General features: G+C 32.3%; 1 protein-coding gene across 1 annotated transcript in view; it reads right to left on the minus strand.

The window, feature by feature from the left end:
- Window positions 1-19,506, minus strand: part of LOC107669036 (potassium voltage-gated channel subfamily KQT member 1-like) — a 112,369-nt gene that overhangs the window by 75,387 nt on the left and 17,476 nt on the right. Inside the window, exons 3-8 of the mRNA XM_016461136.1 lie at window positions 9,388-9,478; window positions 7,607-7,733; window positions 6,484-6,562; window positions 6,232-6,346; window positions 4,202-4,297; window positions 3,984-4,115 (exon numbers count right to left, since the gene is read on the minus strand). Coding sequence (XP_016316622.1) covers window positions 3,984-4,115; window positions 4,202-4,297; window positions 6,232-6,346; window positions 6,484-6,562; window positions 7,607-7,733; window positions 9,388-9,478 — 640 coding nt within the window. The remainder of the gene's footprint in view (window positions 1-3,983; window positions 4,116-4,201; window positions 4,298-6,231; window positions 6,347-6,483; window positions 6,563-7,606; window positions 7,734-9,387; window positions 9,479-19,506) is intronic.

Consider the following 19,506-nt stretch of genomic DNA (forward strand, 5'->3'; position numbering starts at 1 on the left):
TGATCAAAGGAATAAATTACATTTTAAAATATATTCAAATAGAAACAGAATAGAATAGAAACAAATAGAATAGAATATATTCATGGAAAACAGCTCTTTTAAATTGTAATAATATATATATATATATATTTTTTTTTTTTTTTTTCCATTTTACTGTCACTGTTTTGTTTTTTAACTGCTTTTCATACTGAAAAATACATTTTTGAAGCTACTATAGCTTGCAATGATACACAAAATAAAGTAAAAACAGCAACCCTTTTAAACCCTTTTTAACTGAAATCTTACTGAGCCAAAACTGTTTTAATATACTTATTAAATATACTTATTACATATATTAGGGCTGTCAGTCGATTCAAAATTTTAATCCAGTTAATTGCATGATGTGGTGATTAATTAATTGATCTAATTAATCACAAATTAAATTTGGCTGTGAAAATTCCCCCAAAAGATAACTATAAAGATAAAGCCGTCATTGAGTTAAATGAGAAAAGTATAGAGTACATTTTTTTTTTTTTAAATAGCTTTAGAAAGAAATATTTTATTTCATTCAACATAAAATGTATTATACATAAACGTTTAGGCTAGCCTAATATAAACTATAGAACATAAAAGAAGATAATTTGAGAAACATCTCAGTGTTTTTTGTTCATACAAGAAAGTCATTGTTAACCAAAACAGCTTGGTTACCAACAGTCTTCTTTTTCTTCTGGTGACCAACATTCTTCATTATTTTCTGTTATGTTTCATAAAAGAATTGTAAGTGATAGAGGTTTGAAACGACATGAGGGTGCGTAAATGATGACAAATTTTTCTTTTTGGGTTAACTGTACATTTTTTTTTTTTTTCAATTTTACTGTTTTTACTGCATTTTTAATCAAATAAATGCAGCCTTGATGAGCAGGAAAAAAAACTCAATTATTCCAAACTTTTGACTGGTAGTGTATGTCATTTTCATATGAAAAACAATGGCAAATACTCATCAAAAGTGTTTTACGAAAAACCATACAAGTTTGGAACGACATGACAGTGAGTAAATGACGATTTACTCGCCATTACGCATTATTGGAAGCTCATTCAAATAATGAAGAGAAATTCAGAATTCCTCAAGTTGTGACGTACGAGTCCTAAATCCCAAAACAAAGTCACATTTAATCTCAAATGCAATCTGATAAACAGCAGCTCCAAGAATCTCTTTGTTTCTTCCCAAGAAACGCCGATAAGGTTTATGGGAAAACGACACGTCAAAATCCCGCAGATATGAAATTCAAATTTGCTCATTTTTGGAGAATATGCATTTTGTGAATTAATGAATTCTGCGGTGACTGTGCAACCTACACAAGTGAGTGAAATATTAGTCACGTCACAGCGCGGCGTGAAAAAAATCACGGCTTCCCGCTGGCCTGAATAACTGCTGCGGGGGGGAAATGAATCCGGCAGTCCTGAATGAGAGGTTTATGAAGGAGAACAGTCACACGGGCCGTCGCGCTGCCCAATACGTTTGGAGTCAGAGCTACACAAAGATTTTTTTGTTGTTGTTGCGCTACACAAAGGTTTTGCTCCCAGGAGAGCGGCTGCGATGACATAATCGCATTTGACTGCGCCTTTGTGCGCGGCAGACAAAGAGGGGGCGAGCGGAGAGAAATGACTCCATCCCATGACATCAGGTCTTTCTCGCTGCGCTTCTCACACCTAAACCTACATCCTGACCTGGGTTCTCTTCAGAAAAGCCCTGTGAAATCCACCGCACACAGCGGCGTTAATTAAAACATTGAATGGCAAAAACCTTCTGGATCCATGTCAAACACACACTCGCCGTGAATGGAAGTCAATCGAACGCTGCCTCGGGGAAGTTTATCATCATCTGAACTTGTTAAATGACGAGCAAGCTTCTGTTTGGTAAAGAGAGAAAATACAGTTACACTACAGGCTACTAATAAAAATTTACCATGCTTAATACATGATCAAATATTTAACTACTAAACTAATAAAACCTAAAGAAATGCTTAAATTTATGTTTTCACTTCCTCATATTTAATTACGTCTGTCATAGAGACACTTTACAATTATCATACAATTGATTTCCCATTAATAATATCAAGTCTCATTCTACATTTTGATGTTGAATATCACAAATGTGTCATTATGTAAGTAAAATGAGTTGCGAATGTAATTTCAAGTTGACTCTAAACTAAACCTGATACATTTACACTAAATACAACTAATAAAATTACAAACACCCTTATATTCATTACCATTCAAAAGTTTGGGGTCAGTAATTTTTTGGAGGTCAGTCAATTTTTTTATGTTTTTGAAAGAAGTGTCTTATGCTCACCAAGAATGCATTTTTTTAAAACATATTTATTTAATAAATTTAAAAATGTAAGTTTAAGTTTAAGGCTTAGTGTTATGTTAGAATCATTATTATACTCTTATACCTTTTGTTCTTTAATATTTTGAATTATTTTTAGCTTTATTTTTTGTTTTTCATTTAAATGTGTATAGGTAGTATTTATAAAGTTTTAGCTTTTAGTTTTGGATCTGTTTTTAGTTGTTTTAATACTACAATTGATTGCTTCTGTTGTCCTCATTTGTAAGTCGCTTTGGATAAAAGCATCTGATAAATCACTAAATAATAATAAATAAATAATAATAAATAATTATTTATTTATTAAAAAAAACAGTAAAAACAGTAATATTGTGACATATTTTTACAATTTAAAATACCAGTTTTCTATTTGGATATATTTTAAAATATAATTTATTCCTGTGATGGCAAAGCTGAATTTTCAGCAGCAATTTCTTCTTATTAATAAATAAATAATAATAATTATTTATTTATAAAAAAAAACAGTAAAAACAGTAATATTGTGACATATTTTTACAATTTAAAATACCGGTTTTCTATTTGGATATATTTTAAAATATAATTTATTCCTGTGATGGCAAAGCTGAATTTTCAGCAGCAATTTCTTCTTATTATTAATGTTAAAAGAATATTAAGTGCAGCTTCATATTTTTGGTGGATTTTTTTTTTTTTCAGAATTCTTTTTTTAAATAGAAATCTTTTTTGTTACATTATAAATGTCTTTACTGTCACTTTTTAACAACTGAATGCATCCTTGCTGAATTTTTTTCATAAATAAATTATCGCAAACTCAAAAATACCCAAAAGACAAAAATATAGTGACTAAAAGCAGCATTTAAATAGATATTTTGCTGTAATAAAGAAGGTATAAAATGCTGCACAGGAAATGACTCAAAAGAGAATCAGCGAATCGTTTTCTGAATCAGTTCACTTACATTAACTGATTCAGTAAAATAAATGAATCTTCACAATGCTACATTCTAGAATAGCATGTTTGGCTACGCCACTACTTTGTTGTAAAAAGACCTTAAGACCTAAAAGTTGGGAAAGCTCTGAAAACAGCCGAGCTTGTGACACAATACTAAATATGCAGTTGAAGTCAAAATGAGGCATCACAACTCATTTTACTTCTGTAATTTGACACAGTTCAGAACAATCCGAATGAACTATTTCTCTAACACTTTACAGTAAAAATTGTGAAAAATGGCAAAAAAACAGCAAGGTAGCCATGTGCAAAGTTACTGGAAAAGCTAATGTCATGCTACTAAAAAAAATTGTCAGGTTATAGTCTCGCTATTTTTACTTAGCTACTTCCCAACATTAATCTAAATTCATTTAAAACACCCCTCACACCCTCTACTGTTTACCCTCAGAGACCTTTGCATGTGTTCTGGGAACTCACATGAGCCTATATAAAGGACTTAACACACAATAACCCCTCTAGAAAAATGCTTTTACTGTCTGCACTTTGCAGTGGCCCACTACGGAGGCTCAATCGGGACAATTGACGGGAAGGAACATGACAATGACCAAAAACACAACACAAAGGACTTGAAAGACAAGACAGAGAAATATCCGTTTGCAGACGAGGGAGGGAGCAGGGAGCGTTTCTCCTCACCAGCCGTCTGAAGTTGCCCGGGCTGGAGTTTTCCGAGTTTATGATGGGGATGTAGTCACCCGTCAGCACGTACATCTTCCACGTGGCCGTACAGCCGTCGGACTTCTCGCAGGCGTAGCATCTCCACAGCGTCTGAACGTGGGACAGAGTTATTTATGGTATGTTAAGGAGGAAATGTTCATTGTGTTGTGGCCGTAGCTTTAGCTGTCTTTTGTCACCTGTATTAGAGAGGCTGCGGCTGGAATCTGCCGGTTAAAATGTTTCTGCCTCTGTTTCTGCTGGACTTTAAGAGCAAAACCAGATCCCAGAATGCCCTGCACACAGAGGAAGACAGTTTAAATGTTCAGCTACCACAAAGTTAATAAACTACATGGAAAAACTCACACTTATAGCATGCATTTCATTGTTTTATTATTAAAATTACTTTAGTGCTGCTACAAAATGTGAATGAATCATACAGGCCAAATAAAAAGCACAATAAAACATAAATACATTTATATAAATGATTTTACATTATACTTATATTAAACATTATTTACTTTATATTAATTTATTACACATTAATTTAAAACTATATCATTTAGAATTTAATATAATTATATATATAATCTTACTTCTATTATCATTTATATAATACATTTATAAATTAAAAAATAAATGTATTTATATGAATTGTAAATTATATTTGAAATTATGTATATTCTAAATATGTATTTTTATATATTTTAAATTAAAGTATTATATATTAATTTAAGTATATATTATTACAATTGTTTATAATAACTGTGTATGTATGTGTGTAGTATATATATTACTATAATATTTCAGTAATATTTCTACATTAAATAATATAATATTAAAATTAACAATATACTATATTATTTTAAATGATATCATTTAGAATGAATAATAATTATTCATTAAAAAAAGTCTTCACTTTCTCTTGAGTTCCTGATTATTTCAAGGATCTTCATTATTTCAGTGATCTGACTCATTTTTCTTATACATATCTTATACATATCTTACATATATCGTATTACACATATCTTTTATTTATTTATTTATAGATAATAAATAAATATGTATTTATTTATTTATTTGAGTAAGTCCAAAGGAATAAAAAGAACTGATGACAAATTGTGTATACATTATTTGGTACATTTTTGGTGCAATATATAAATTCACTCAAATAAATAAATAAATATTTATTTATTATCTATAAATAAATAAATATTTATTTATTTATTTGAGTAAGTCCAAAGGAATAAAAATCTGATGACAAAATTTGTATACATTTTTTGGTACATTTTTGGTGCAATATATAAATTCATGACATGCATGAAAATCTAAGTTAAAACAGGAATTTATTTTGTTTATTTTTCTAACTTGTACATTTGGTACATTGTACATCTAGTATTTTCTTGCATTTTTTTTTTTTGCAATATACTATATAAATTCAAGGATAGGATTAAAACCTAAATAAAAAGGACTTTTGAATAAATGTGGTTTATTTTATTTATTTTTTTGCTTTGTTTTGTTTTGTTTTTTGGACTCCAAAGTAGAATAAAGTAGAATAAAAATCTGACAAAATTTGTATACATTTTTTGGTACATCTTTGGTGCAATATATAAATTCATGACTTAGACGAACATCTAAGTGACACATGGGACTTTTAAATATTTCTATTTAGTTAGTTAGTTAGTTAAGTTAGTTAGTCCAAAGGAATGAAAACCTGATGACACAAATTGTATACATTTTTTGGCACAATAATTGGTGCAATACACAAACTCAAGACTAAAATGAAAAAATCCAAGCAAAAATGGCATTTTTAAACTGGTTGAAATGAACATAGTTTATGTGGCGAATGCCATGGAGTATAAAAGCACCTTATTAGGCAAACCTTCCCTAAGCCCAAGAGTGCATGTGAAGGCCCACGGGGCGCTGAATGAATCAGCCCAATCACACCTGATCCACTGAGAACTTCAGCCCTTTCATAAGATGCGTGTCAACGCTGAAGCGATTGAAAAAATGTGTGCGTAAAGTGATTGGATTTAATGCATAAAGCCTTAGATCACTGAAACGGGAGCTCTCCGCTTAGATTATCGTAATGTGAAATCATGAGGCCATATTTGGAGAGAAATCTGAGGTTGGCTGTGCCAGACGTGCACTGATTAACTCTGTTTGATGAAATCAGTGGGTTTCACTGTACTGTAAAGTATTAAGGTGAATATTACGGTCAAGGCCTGACGGCGTAAATCAAGCGCACCTGCCGATGAATAAAAACCACTGATCCCAGAAGCCTCCACGTTCCACCCTGACGATCCACATGCAGCATTCGCAAGATCTGGAGGAAACGGATCCCTCTGCAATCAATGAAATCAGAGCTTCTTTAGTTCACAGAGCAATATACTACAATAAACATCAGGCAAATATGATCATCACTGGTTGTTCTGCTGATCAAACACATGGATGATGATGCTTCTGTTGGTCATATCTGTACCTGATTGCGGACGTGGCGAACACTTGCCCATTAGACCCAACGCTCAGAACCACGACAGAGGCGACGACCACTATCAGATCTGTGTCACCAGTGAAAGAAGACATCAAACTCATTCATACACAAAGTTATATAAAATTATCTTGATTAGGAGATGGCAAAATGGCAAAAAAAAAAAAAAACTTTAGTCTGTAAATATGACAAATGTTCCAGCGAAGAGAAAATAATGACATTATTTTAATGACATTAATAATGACAATAATGACATAATGGAAAGAAAAACTTTTGATGCAAAATTTATAAATAAAAATACAGCTGATGTAACCATGGTTATTAAAATATATACTCCATCGGAAACTATTCTTTCATTCATTCATTCTTTTTTATTTGTTTGTCTGTTTTACTTATTGATCACTGCAAATAAATAAATAAATAAATACTTTAGTCTGTAAATATGACATTTCCGTTTAAGTGAAAACAATAACATTAAGGTGAAAGACTCTTTGCTTGTTTGTTTGTTTGTTTACTGGTTTGTTTGTATTGATGTTTATTATGTTATTTTTATTAATTTGTTTATTTACTTTATTCATGCAGTAATTATTTTGTTTCATTTATTTATTATTAAATATTTAAAAAAAACAAAATATTTTTGTTAATTTGCATGCAGTTTATGTGGCATATTAATTTAGAGATTACATTAACAAATATTTAATTGTAGTGAAAATAATAACATTAAGGTGAAAGAAAAACATTTTTGGTATAATTAGTATAAAATATATACTAAACTAAAAAAGACATTTTTGTTACTTGAAATAAATGGTAACTGAAAGAAAAAAATCCTAAATTTATTTTATTTCAGCTATAAAAACTACATAAACATATATATATATATATATATATATATAAACATATATTTAAAATGAAAAATAAATACAAATTACGAAAACACACAACAAAATTACTAAAACTTTAAGAGAAATTCTAATGAAAATTCTATTAATTACCTATTATAATAAAAACTTAGAGTAGTTTCTCAATTATACTAAAATAATACCGGAAGCAATCAGATAACAAATAAAATAAAATAAAATAAACCTGAAGTAATACAATTCATTCAAGTAGATACCTATAATGGAGATGGGTTTCCTGATGAACCTCAGACGGCCTTTAATACCCACATATTTGCTCCGACAGCCGGCCGACCACAGCCGGACCACGTACTCTGTCCCAAAAAACACCACCAGCACGATCTCCTGCAAAGCAGAAAGAAACAGGTGGATCTTTGTATGCATATATGTGTTTCTAAACACTATCAGAGGATATGGCTTGGTCTGAATCAATGGCACATGTGGAGGAGCCGGGCAGTATGCACTGATCTCTGCTCCTCTCTGACCTCTCATTATCATTTGACCCCTCAGGGGTCTCTGGGGTGATACGGGTGGTCTGTCTGCAGTTTGCTTACACAAGTCAAAAGAGCGCTAACAATAACTATAGTCTACTAGCAAAAACATACAAACTGCGTGCAAGCCTATTCACAAAAATATCCAGAGGGAAATTTCAGCGCTCAATAAATGTGGAGTAGATCACTTGATGAGAAATAAAATAAAATATTAGCTGTTATCCTGTAAAGAGCTTTTTCCAGAAAGAGATTTAATTTGACCATTTATTGAGAAATGTTTGTACTGAGATCTCTGACTTTTGATTGTAGACTTTGCCGAGTCTAAAACTCTCTGTTTTAAAGAGATCTTTGTGTATTATCTCTCACACAGTATAAATAGACACACGCTGTTCAAAGCCTCTGGGTTTCTCTGGGATCCGCCCCACAGGTGTCTCCAGGTGTGGGTGTACTGACAGAAATACTAAACTACTCAATCAGTAATATCTAATGTGCTTCAAGCCCTGTCCATGAACTCAACATCAGCTCAACTGAGATATGACACTGCCATCCAGTGAGAGAATACAGTACTACATTAGCCTACTGGAAAATGGCACATGTGGAGGAGCCGGGCAGTACGCACTGATCTCTGCTCCTCTCTGACCTCTCATGATCATTTGACCCCTCAGGGGTCTCTGGGGTGATACGGGTGGCCTGTCTGCAGTTTGCTTACACAAGTCAAAAGAGCGCTAACAATAACTATAGTCTACTAGCAAAAACATACAAACTGCGTGCAAGCCTATTCACAAAAATATCCAGAGGGAAATTTCAGCGCTCAATAAATGTGGAGTAGATCACTTGATGAGAAATAAAATAAAATATTAGCTGTTATCCTGTAAAGAGCTTTTTCCAGAAAGAGATTTAATTTGACCATTTATTGAGAAATGTTTGTACTGAGATCTCTGACTTTTGATTGTAGACTTTGCCGAGTCTAAAACTCTCTGTTTTAAAGAGATCTTTGTGTATTATCTCTCACACAGTATAAATAGACACACGCTGTTCAAAGCCTCTGGGTTTCTCTGGGATCCGCCCCACAGGTGTCTCCAGGTGTGGGTGTACTGACAGAAATACTAAACTACTCAATCAGTAATATCTAACGTGCTTCAAGCCCTGTCCATGAACTCAACATCAGCTCAACTGAGATATGACACTGCCATCCAGTGAGAGAATACAGTACTACATTAGCCTACTGGAAATGCCACCTGCAGCACAAATAAAAAAATACCCTTTTAACTTTAATAATAAATATCTCAATGTGTGCATGCTATTCAATAAATAAATGACAAATTATATCATTATATAGTTTTCATTATATATTAGGGGTGTGTGATATTTAGTGTACGATAATATCATAAAACAAATAATAAATATAAATAATAATTTATAATAAAATAAAATTAAATTAAATTAGCTGGGCATAAAAAATGTAATTAAATAAATACAAAAAAATGTATATCCTGTGAAACGCTTACCATCCAGAAGAGAGATCCTGTTGCGAAGTCTGCATACTGCTCGATGGTGGACAGGACGCTGAATATCAGGCAGACTAGCACCATGAGGAACCTGCGGACATAAAGTAGGTAAGATCTGCCATTACACACAGGTGTATCTCTTCCCATTTAATGATTTCATCGAATGATTCAAAACCACATCATTATCTGTTCCCATCAAAACCGCTTCAGAGCCTGTTGAAGATTTCAATTATTTTCAATTGAATTGGTTTCTGCAGGCAACACTAGCATTATGGCCCTGATCACAAATCATCTCAAAGGGTCAATACGGCAGTTACCTCGATAATGCAATACTACTCAACACTTTGTCACATACTGTTTGTATTAGCATATAACTACATTTATTGCTTTAATATTCAGTATTCAGTATAAATTTTAAGTTTACACATTCAAAAACTCCCTTGCATTCTTTGCAACTGGAAAGTCAAAAAAAAATAAAATAAAATAAAAAGTACTGTTATAAACTTCTCTGATGTAAGGGCTATGATATCCAGTTAACCGTAATCCTGCATGCCATTTAAGATGCACATTGGGACAAAGACAAATATATTAAGGCATATTTTTTAGACATCAATCGTCAAAAATTAATGAACTTTTGAATGAAATTTAATTTAATTTAATTTAATTTAACAGTAGATGTCTTAGCTGGGTAACAATAAAATAAAATAAAATAAAATAAAATAAAATAAAAGATGTCTTGGCTGGTTAATAAGTATAGACAACAAGCACTTGGTATTTTTTGCTGGGGTAAAAATTAAATTAAATTAAAATAAATTAAAATAAAATAATACAACTTTTAAAATAGAAAATAATTTATCATCTTGTGAAATGCTCACCATCATGAAGAGAGATTGTGAAATGCTATATAAATACATTTTACTTGCACTGATTTGTCTTTAATTCCATCCTGCCACATTCAAATAGATGTAAAAAATTAAGCTAAAGTGAATCAAAAGCACATCAGCAAAACACAGCCACCCTAATTACATAGGACATCCTTAATCTACTATTCATTCAGAAAAGCCACAGACTAGTGATGGTTTTGAGCATCCCTAGACAGAACAGCGTTTCTTAAACGAGCATATTGTTAGTGTGCGTAAGCATTCCCACACACAGAGGACAGATGGGAGAGAGTTTAACCATGAGAGATTACACACTTGCACAAACACACGCTTTTCCTTCAAACACACACACTCTCCTTCCAACTCAAAAAGAAAAACACACAATGTGACTCACACAGCAGTCAGAGATCAAAAAAGTTACATTTGTATTACAAAAGATAAAGCAGCAAAGGCGTTCTGGAGTTACGTCACGTCCAGATGTATGCTGACCTCGAGTGTTCGAGCGGCTCCAGTCTGTTGTGACTGATGGTGGTCTCCTAACATGCTGCATGTGACCGTTTCAAACCACAGTCAAGTCATGTGAGCAAGGTCCTCAAATACTGACTGCTCCTGAGCTGAGGCACTGCTCATCAAAAGAGTCTGAACTGTAGAGCTCTGTGCCTCAGGGTTCAGTTGAAAGCTTCCGTTCTTCATAATTCTATAGGATCCTATAGGATTCTGATCTAGTGGTTACCTCTGCAGGATTCTGCTCTACAAGATTCTAATCTATAAGGTCCTAATTTGTGGCAACATACACTACACTCTTAAAAATAAAGGTGCTTAAAAGGTTTTTCACAGTGATGCCATAGAAGAATAATTTTTGATTCCACAAAGAACCATTTTTCAGTCAAAGGTTCTTTTATGAACCATCTCTTTCATACTTTTTATAATCTGAAGAACCTTCTTTCACCACAAAGAACCTTTTGTGAAACAGAAACAGCTTTTCCAGATGTTAAAGGTTCTTTATGGAACCATTTAGACAAAAAAAATTCTTCTATGGCATTGTGAAGCACCTTTATTTTTAAGAGTGTACCAGTCAAAAGTTTTTGAACAGTCAAGATTTTTAATGTTTTTTTAAACAAGTCTCTTCTGATCACCAAGCCTGCATTTATTTGATCCAAAGTACAGCAAAAACAGTAAAATGTTTAAATATTTTTACTATTTAAAATAACTGTTTTGTATTTGAATATATTTTAAAATGTAATTTATTCCTGTGATCAAAGCTGAATTTTTAGCATCATTATTCCAGTCACATGATCCTTCAGAAATCCTTCTCATATTCTGATTTGCTGCTCAAACAACATTTATTATTATTATTATTATTATTATTATTATTATTATTCCAGTCTTCAGAAATCCTTCTCATATTCTGATTTGCTGCTCAAACAACATTTATTATTATTATTATTATTATTATTAATAATAAATGTTGTTTGAGCAGCAAATCAGCATATTAGAATGATTTCTGAAGGATCATGTGACACTGAAAACTGGAGTAATGACGCTGAAAATTCAGCTTTGAAATCACAGGAATAAATTACATTTTAAAATATATTCAAATAGAAATCAGTCATTTAAATCATAAAAATATTTCACAATATTGCTATTTTTGCTGTATTTTGGATCAAATAAATTCAGGCGTGGTGAGCAGAAGAGACTTCTTTTAAAAACATTAAAAATCGTACTGATCAAAACCTTTTGACTGGTAGTGTATTAGAACACAATTTCTAAAGTGCCTAAATGTCAAAATTAGTACAATATATTTGTTGAAAAATTCTAATACTGAACACACTATTGAATTATTAGGCTGTGACTCATATTATTTTTGTGTTGCTGTCTGCTCCTTCCCTCCCTGTACAATAAATCCATCTGAATATCGGTCTCTGCTAATTTTTTTTAATGTAACTTTACAATTGATATTGATGTCCTTCAGCACAGTATTCTGAATGATGATAATAATTAGTTTGAGCCGTGTCCTCTACATTTTCTTCAGCCTGAGGCGTATTCGTTTCACTTGTGATGTGAAAGGGCTTTTACATTTGTAAAATACATTTTTTATATTAAAAACAAACAAGCAAGCCCTGCCCAGATTTAAAAAGTAACTCAAAAGTAACAACGCATTACTTTCCATAAAAAGTAACTAAATAATGTAATTAGTTACTTTTTTAGGGAGTAACGCAATTTTGTAATGCATTACTTTTAAAGGTAACTTTCCCCAACACTGGTTACAAGCATGAGGTTTTGTGTTCAGATGGTTTGGAATCATGACCCTGTCTGCAGAATTCAGTGGGTTATTATACATCAACATATGGATACATGTATTTTTGTTTGATTTGATTTTTTATTTAAATGACTAAACATGCTTTTTTTAAAAACACTTTAATGATTAACAACCCTACCATTCCTGTTTATCTATAGATTCATAAATCTGTCCTGCACTGAAAGAACTGAATGGCATTGTGATGTTTCAGCACAAAACTCACTGTAAACGTCTTCCTTAGTTTTGGTCCATGTTCCTAAAACCCCAGCATCAGCATAAACAACTGAGAGAATCTAAAAACCAAACAAAGTTCTGAATCGGGCTGAGAAATAAACAGACATTTGATTAAAAAATATGTTTAATGCCACTTTTTGTGCTCCAGCAGAACATTCAGAACTGAACTTGCGTAGAGTTTATGGCTTCATGAGAAACGCGGCTGATCCCTTTACCGTGAGATTAAACACGAGATATCATCAGACTAAAACACATCAGACTGATTCGATACGACAGTATTTAGAAACTCATCCTTCACTAGTTTATCATTTATACAGAAACATACAGTACTGGATTCTTCAACCGTTCACCAGAAATAAAATCCATGTAATAATGAAACAAAAGTAAACACCTGAAAACAAACAACCGCACAGATAAAACCATTATGAAGTGAGACGCATGCAGACGAAGGTCTGAGAGAGGCACAGTTCATCTGAAACGCCAGAAATCATATTATTATTATTATTATTATTATTATTAAGTTGAGAACAGATGAGTAGAATATGTTTAGGTTTCGTTGATGAATAGAAAGTTCAGAAGAACAGCATTTATCTGAAATAGAAATCTTTTGTAACATTATAAATGTCTTTAGCATCACTTTTGTTCAATTTAAAGCATCCTTGCTAAATAAAAGTATTAATTTCTATAATTTCGTTCCCAAAAAAAAAAAAAAAACATTATACTGACTCCAAGCTTTTGAATGGTATAGTGTATAATGGTTCTTTCTATTCATCAAAGAATCTTGAAAAAGATTTACTCTTAAATATTGATAATGATAATAATAAATGTTTCTTGAGCAAATCAGCATATTAGAATGATTTCTGAAGGATCATGTGACTAAAGACTGGAATAATGATGCTGAAAATTCAGTTTTGATCACAGCAATAAATTACATTTTAAAATATATTCAAATAGAGAGCAGTTATTTTAAATACTAAAAATATTTTAAAATTTTTACTGTTTTTGATGTACTTTGGATCAAATAAATGCAGGCTTGGTGAGCAGAAGAGAATTCTTTAAAAAAACATTAGAAATCTTACTGTTCAAAAACTTTTGACTGGTAGTGTACATACACTGTAAAGTTTCTGGAGTGACAACCACATTTAAATGCAGGAGTGAATCCCCTAAAATAGAAGTGTTTGTGCAGAGCGTGGAAGCTGAACAGTAAATTGGAGGCGCCGATGCGATCATTTGCATTTAACTTAATATACACCCTCAATTTTGCTCAGACAGATAAGAGTAATACATCTTTCGAATCTGTAAAAGGTCTACTTTCATCTGTGTGCACTCAAAATAACAACAAAACATTGCTCTTTTGTAAAATAATGAAAGCAAACAGGGTGCGCTTTCTGCCGTCTCGGTCTCTGTGAACTTGAGCGCATCAAAAAAATAAATTAATCTCAACTCCGTGTTTGACTCACAGACATGAAAAATATATCTATAGAAAATGTCTACTTTTAAATTAACCAATTCAAATGGAAAACAAATATGTTCAGATTATGTAATCCGTATGAAACGTGGAGATGACGGAGTCAGTGTCGTTGACTTCGTCACTGCAGCCGAAAATACACAAAACACTAGTTTATCAGTGAATTATAATGTTAAGGCAGTCTTCTTGCTGTTTTTTCCCTGACACATTCATAATCATTACTTCTGCCGGTGCGCTGTGGCAAGCTTTATGCATGCGCTTGAGCGCTGATAGGCTACAGGCAATTAAAGGCTCATTATTATGAATTACATGGTTTGTTAATATAAGCGTGCAATTAGTCGACTATTCGCTTCAAATGTACAACTATTAGCCGATCAGAAAAATCTTTAGTTGAGGGCAGCACTAGTATTATAGAATGCAACATTGCCTGTCCCCCTTTTCAGTGGTGCTGGTTCAGTATTTTTTCCATTCATTTTTCCCATAGGGATATGAAAAGTCTTTCTTAAAACACTCTAAGCCATGAACAAAACCAACCAGAGAATCACAACATTACAAACTTTGATTTGAAACAAAAACGTTTTTGAAAATCAGGCAAAAAAAAAACAAAGGTACAAGACTGTATACTTAATGGCTTTAGTGAGTGAAAGAACTACAATCCCATGAAGCACTGCAAATGACAATCAAATTAAAAACAATGGCGAAAAACAATGGAAAACTATCACAAGCTTGCCTGAGGCTCTGGATTACAGGTAATAATTAGTGTTGATTTCGTCAACGAAAATTCTGACTAAATATCGTCGTCAACGAACCTTTATCACGTGACGAAAACGAGACGAGACGCAACGTAAATGCTGGTCATGTGACGATGACTATAATTAAATGTATAATGCAATATTGTTGACGAATAAAAACGAGACTAAAATGTCTCTTCATTTTCGTTGACCAAAACGAGACGAAACGAAATGTTATAACAACTAAAACTAGACGAAAATAGTCATGGATAATTCTGACTAAAATAAGACTAAAATGCTCAGACTTTTAGTTGACTAAAACTTGACTAGACTAAAAAGAGTATGAACGTGACTAAAACTAATAAAAACTAAAATGACAGCTTCACACAAAGACTAGACTAAAACTAAAATTAAAACAGGCCGCCAAAAACAACACTAGTAATAATGCTGTAAATAATGTTCAGTTTCTTGCACAGACCGATAGTTTCGCTTCATAAGATCTCAATGTACTGTATTGTCAGGAGCCACAGGTGTTAATTTTGTTCCTTGAGATGCTTTTTTTGACTCTCAAAGTGACAGTAGCAGTCAGCTTGCATTTTATGAATCTTCTTTACAGTTCTATTGAAGAAACAAACTCATCTACATCTTGTGGCCTGAGGTTGTTGAGTAAATTAACAGCAAATAAGTTTTCATTAGGTTTTTGCTCTGGGTTCTGCTGCATTTGATTCAGCACTGTAAGGTTCCTGCCACACGATCAAGTTTCTGCTCTAAAAGGAGTCAAAGGATAATGACGCTGTACATTACTGAAAGCAGTGGCTTTTAAACATTCACTCCGGTTGGAGCCCATAATCAGAAGGCCAAAACATATTACGACCGAAGTTCTTAAAGTTCTGTCACTAAACACTCTCAATGCTATTCAAGCAAGGCAATTATGTTCAGAAAGCAAGTGCATACTGTATGCCATTTCAGAACATATTGGGCTTATGTAAAAATCCTAAATAGAAAAATATAAGCGATCTCAGATGAGCTAAATGACTGCAGCTGCGCTGTATGGAAAAAGAAATGCTCCTCTAATCCTTTTCAGAAATGACCAGATGTTGTGATATCACACCATCAACAGCAGGATTAACAGAGATGCAGGACGTGACACTCGTATATGGAACAAATATGGCCTCCCTCATTTTCTCAAATTTGGATTAAGAGCCAGGTCAATAGATGAAAGAGTAATAATGTTTCATAAGCTAAATATCCCTTTAAATCTGTCTAAAGGTTCAGTAGCAGGGAATTGTTACTATAAACTGTTCAGGTACCATCTGTGAATAATAGTCAAAATATGAAAGAATCAAACTGACTTTAATTGATTTTATGTTTAAAAATAAATTAATGACTGTTGTATACTGTATTTGAATATATACATATATATATATATATACAGTATATAACAGTATATATAGTATGTGTATATATATATACACACACACACACATTTTATATTTACTTCAAATAATTTAAATAAAGCAATATCACACACTTTAGTTATTAAATTGTATTTTATTTCTAATTTATATTTACACAATAATTTACTTCAATTTAAATAAAGTAAATTCATATATACACTTTATTTGAATACTATTTAATTTAGAATTTATATTTCTATTACATTTATATTTTATTTATTTACATAATATTATGTGTGTGTGTGTGTGTGTGTGTGTGTACTTTTAATTATTAGATAATATTTAATTCATTATTTATATTTATACTTAAATATATTGAAATATTTTATGTAATTCTATTAAAATATATCTAAAAATATCACAAATCTTAAATGGTACTAAATATAAATAATTAATATATATTTACTTTAAATATTTAAATAAATTAGAATATAAATATAAATTGTATATAAATAATAATTTACAAATATAGATATTTTAAATCACTACAGCCTAATTAACAAAAACTACAGCTTTAAACCAACAGTAATCTAACCTAGAACTGTGCATCGTCTGAAAGGTCTTGTTTTGTTTGACCTTTGGCCTCATGACCCTTTTCTCACAGCAGGATCATTGTCTCTTTGTGCAGATGTGAGTCTCTACCCAACAGTATGTTCCCGTCAATCCCATGGACCCCTGCAGACACATCCAGGGCTCTCGCCTTTAGCCAAATTAAATTCCAAATCCAAACCAGATTCCTAACCCAAAAAACAATATCAGTTCCCTCCGAACCCTGCCTTAGACGGGCCATTTTCAATCAACCTCCCATTGCGTTAAGAAGACACGGCACACCGGCAACTAATAGCATCACAAGCTTGGGACTAACCCGGTCACTGGTTAAAAGTAATTTAAAAAATGAAGGACAAACTCTAGACCTGATTAAAACAAAACATCTGGTGCATTACTGAGATGTGACAACCATGATTTAATTTAAATCAAAGACAAATGGCAACTGTTTTTTTTTTCCATATCAACTTTTATTATATCAATTTATACTAACACTTGCCTGGTCTTTTTTTTTCTCCAGACCTGAATTTTGGGACACACATGTGGAATATTTATCACAATAAGCCTTCAAAAAGAAAATATGATTAGCAAAATCACCATATGTCGTTCAGTTTCTGAGACAGGTGCAGTTTCACAGAGAGATGAAAATTGACTCAAATATAGATAGATAGATAGATAGATAGATAGATAGATAGATAGATAGATAGATAGATAGATTGATTATAGAAATTAACACTTTTAGTCAGCACGGATGCATTAAATTGATTAAAAGTGACAGTAAAGACACTTATATGTTACAAAATATTTCTATTTCAGATAAATGCTTTTCTTTTGAACTTTTTATTCATCTACAATAAAATCCTGAAAACAAAATGTAGCATGGTTTCCACAAAAATATGAAGCAGCACAACTGTTTTCAACATGGATAATAATAATAAATGTTTCTTGAGCAGCAAATCAGCATATTAGAATGATTTCTGAAGAATCATGTGACTGAAGACTGGAGTAATGATGCTGAAAATTCAGCTTTGCATCACAGGAATAAATTACATTTTAACATATATTCAATCAGAAAACAGTTATTTTAAATTGTAATAAAATTTCACAATATTACTGTTTTTACTGTCATTTTGATCAAATAAATGCAGCTTTGGTAAGCAGAAGAGACTTATTCTAAAAATCTTACCAACATCAAACTTTTGAACAGGATGATACATTTTGGAAAAAGTTCTGAACAAAAGTACAACAATTAGGCTACTTTAATATTTTCAAAGGTCGTTTTGTTTTTTTTCCAAAGGTGACATTTTTCAAGGTGTCCGAGGACAGATCACTGCTGACCTATCTGACCGCGATTACAGTTTTCCGGTCGTCCAGGAAAAGCTGGTGATGGCTGTTTCCCAGAGTCATGCCCCTCATATCGGAGTCATCCATCAGCTTAGCAAAGATATTATTAACACTCATTAGCAGGGTGATGCAGAGGATTATGCTATCATATACTGCACATTTGGCATACTGCAAAAAACTGTGATGCATATTCACTTCAGCAACCGAACACACTTTTTTTTTTCCGTCTCATACATTCTCAGGAAAAAGGTACAAAACTGTCACTGGGGCAGTACGCGTTCAGAAGGTACTAATATGTACACTTTAGGTACTAATACGCACTTTTAAAGCATTAATATGTACCTTTAAGGTATTAATATGCACCATTTAGGCACAAATATGTACTTTTAAAGCACCTTTAAAGAACTTGTACATTTATATGCACCATTAAGGTACTAATATGTACTTTTAAAACACTAATATATACCTTTAAGGTACTAATATGCAATTTTAAAGCACTAATATGCACCATTTAGGACAGGTACTAATTTGTATCTTTAAAGCGTTAAGGTACTAATATGCACTTTTAAAGCACTGATATGTACCTTTAAAGCACTAAAATGTACCATTTAGGTATTAATATGTAAATATAATATAAACTTATTTAAAATAATTTAAATTAGGTTTTTGTCAGAGTCCTTGTTATTCTTAATTGTTTAGACTGTTTAGAAGCAGATCTCTTAGAAGTGGTGAACGCCTCACTTCTTTCTGGGACTTTTCCAAACTCCCTGAAAACTGCAGTTGTTAAACCCCTTCTGAAAAAGAGCAATCTTGATAACACCATATTGAGCAACTATAGACCAATATCAAATCTTCCTTTTATAGGAAAGATTATTGAAAAGGTAGTCTTTAATCAGCTGAACAAATACTTAATCTCAAATGGATACCTGGACAATTTTCAATCTGGTTTCCGACCGCATCACAGCACAGAGACAGCGCTCATTAAGATAATAAATGATATTCGCTTAAATTCTGAATCTGCCAAAATATCAGTGCTGGTACTACTAGATCTCAGTGCTGCGTTTGACACTGTCGATCATAACATACTACTAGAGAGACTGGAAAACTGGGTCGGGCTTTCTGGGATGGTAATCAAATGGTTCAGGTCATACTTAGAAGG

The sequence above is a fragment of the Sinocyclocheilus anshuiensis genome, unplaced genomic scaffold (genome assembly GCF_001515605.1).
Source record: "Sinocyclocheilus anshuiensis isolate Anshui unplaced genomic scaffold, SAMN03320099.WGS_v1.1 scaffold324, whole genome shotgun sequence".
Taxonomy (NCBI): Eukaryota; Metazoa; Chordata; class Actinopteri; order Cypriniformes; family Cyprinidae; genus Sinocyclocheilus; species Sinocyclocheilus anshuiensis.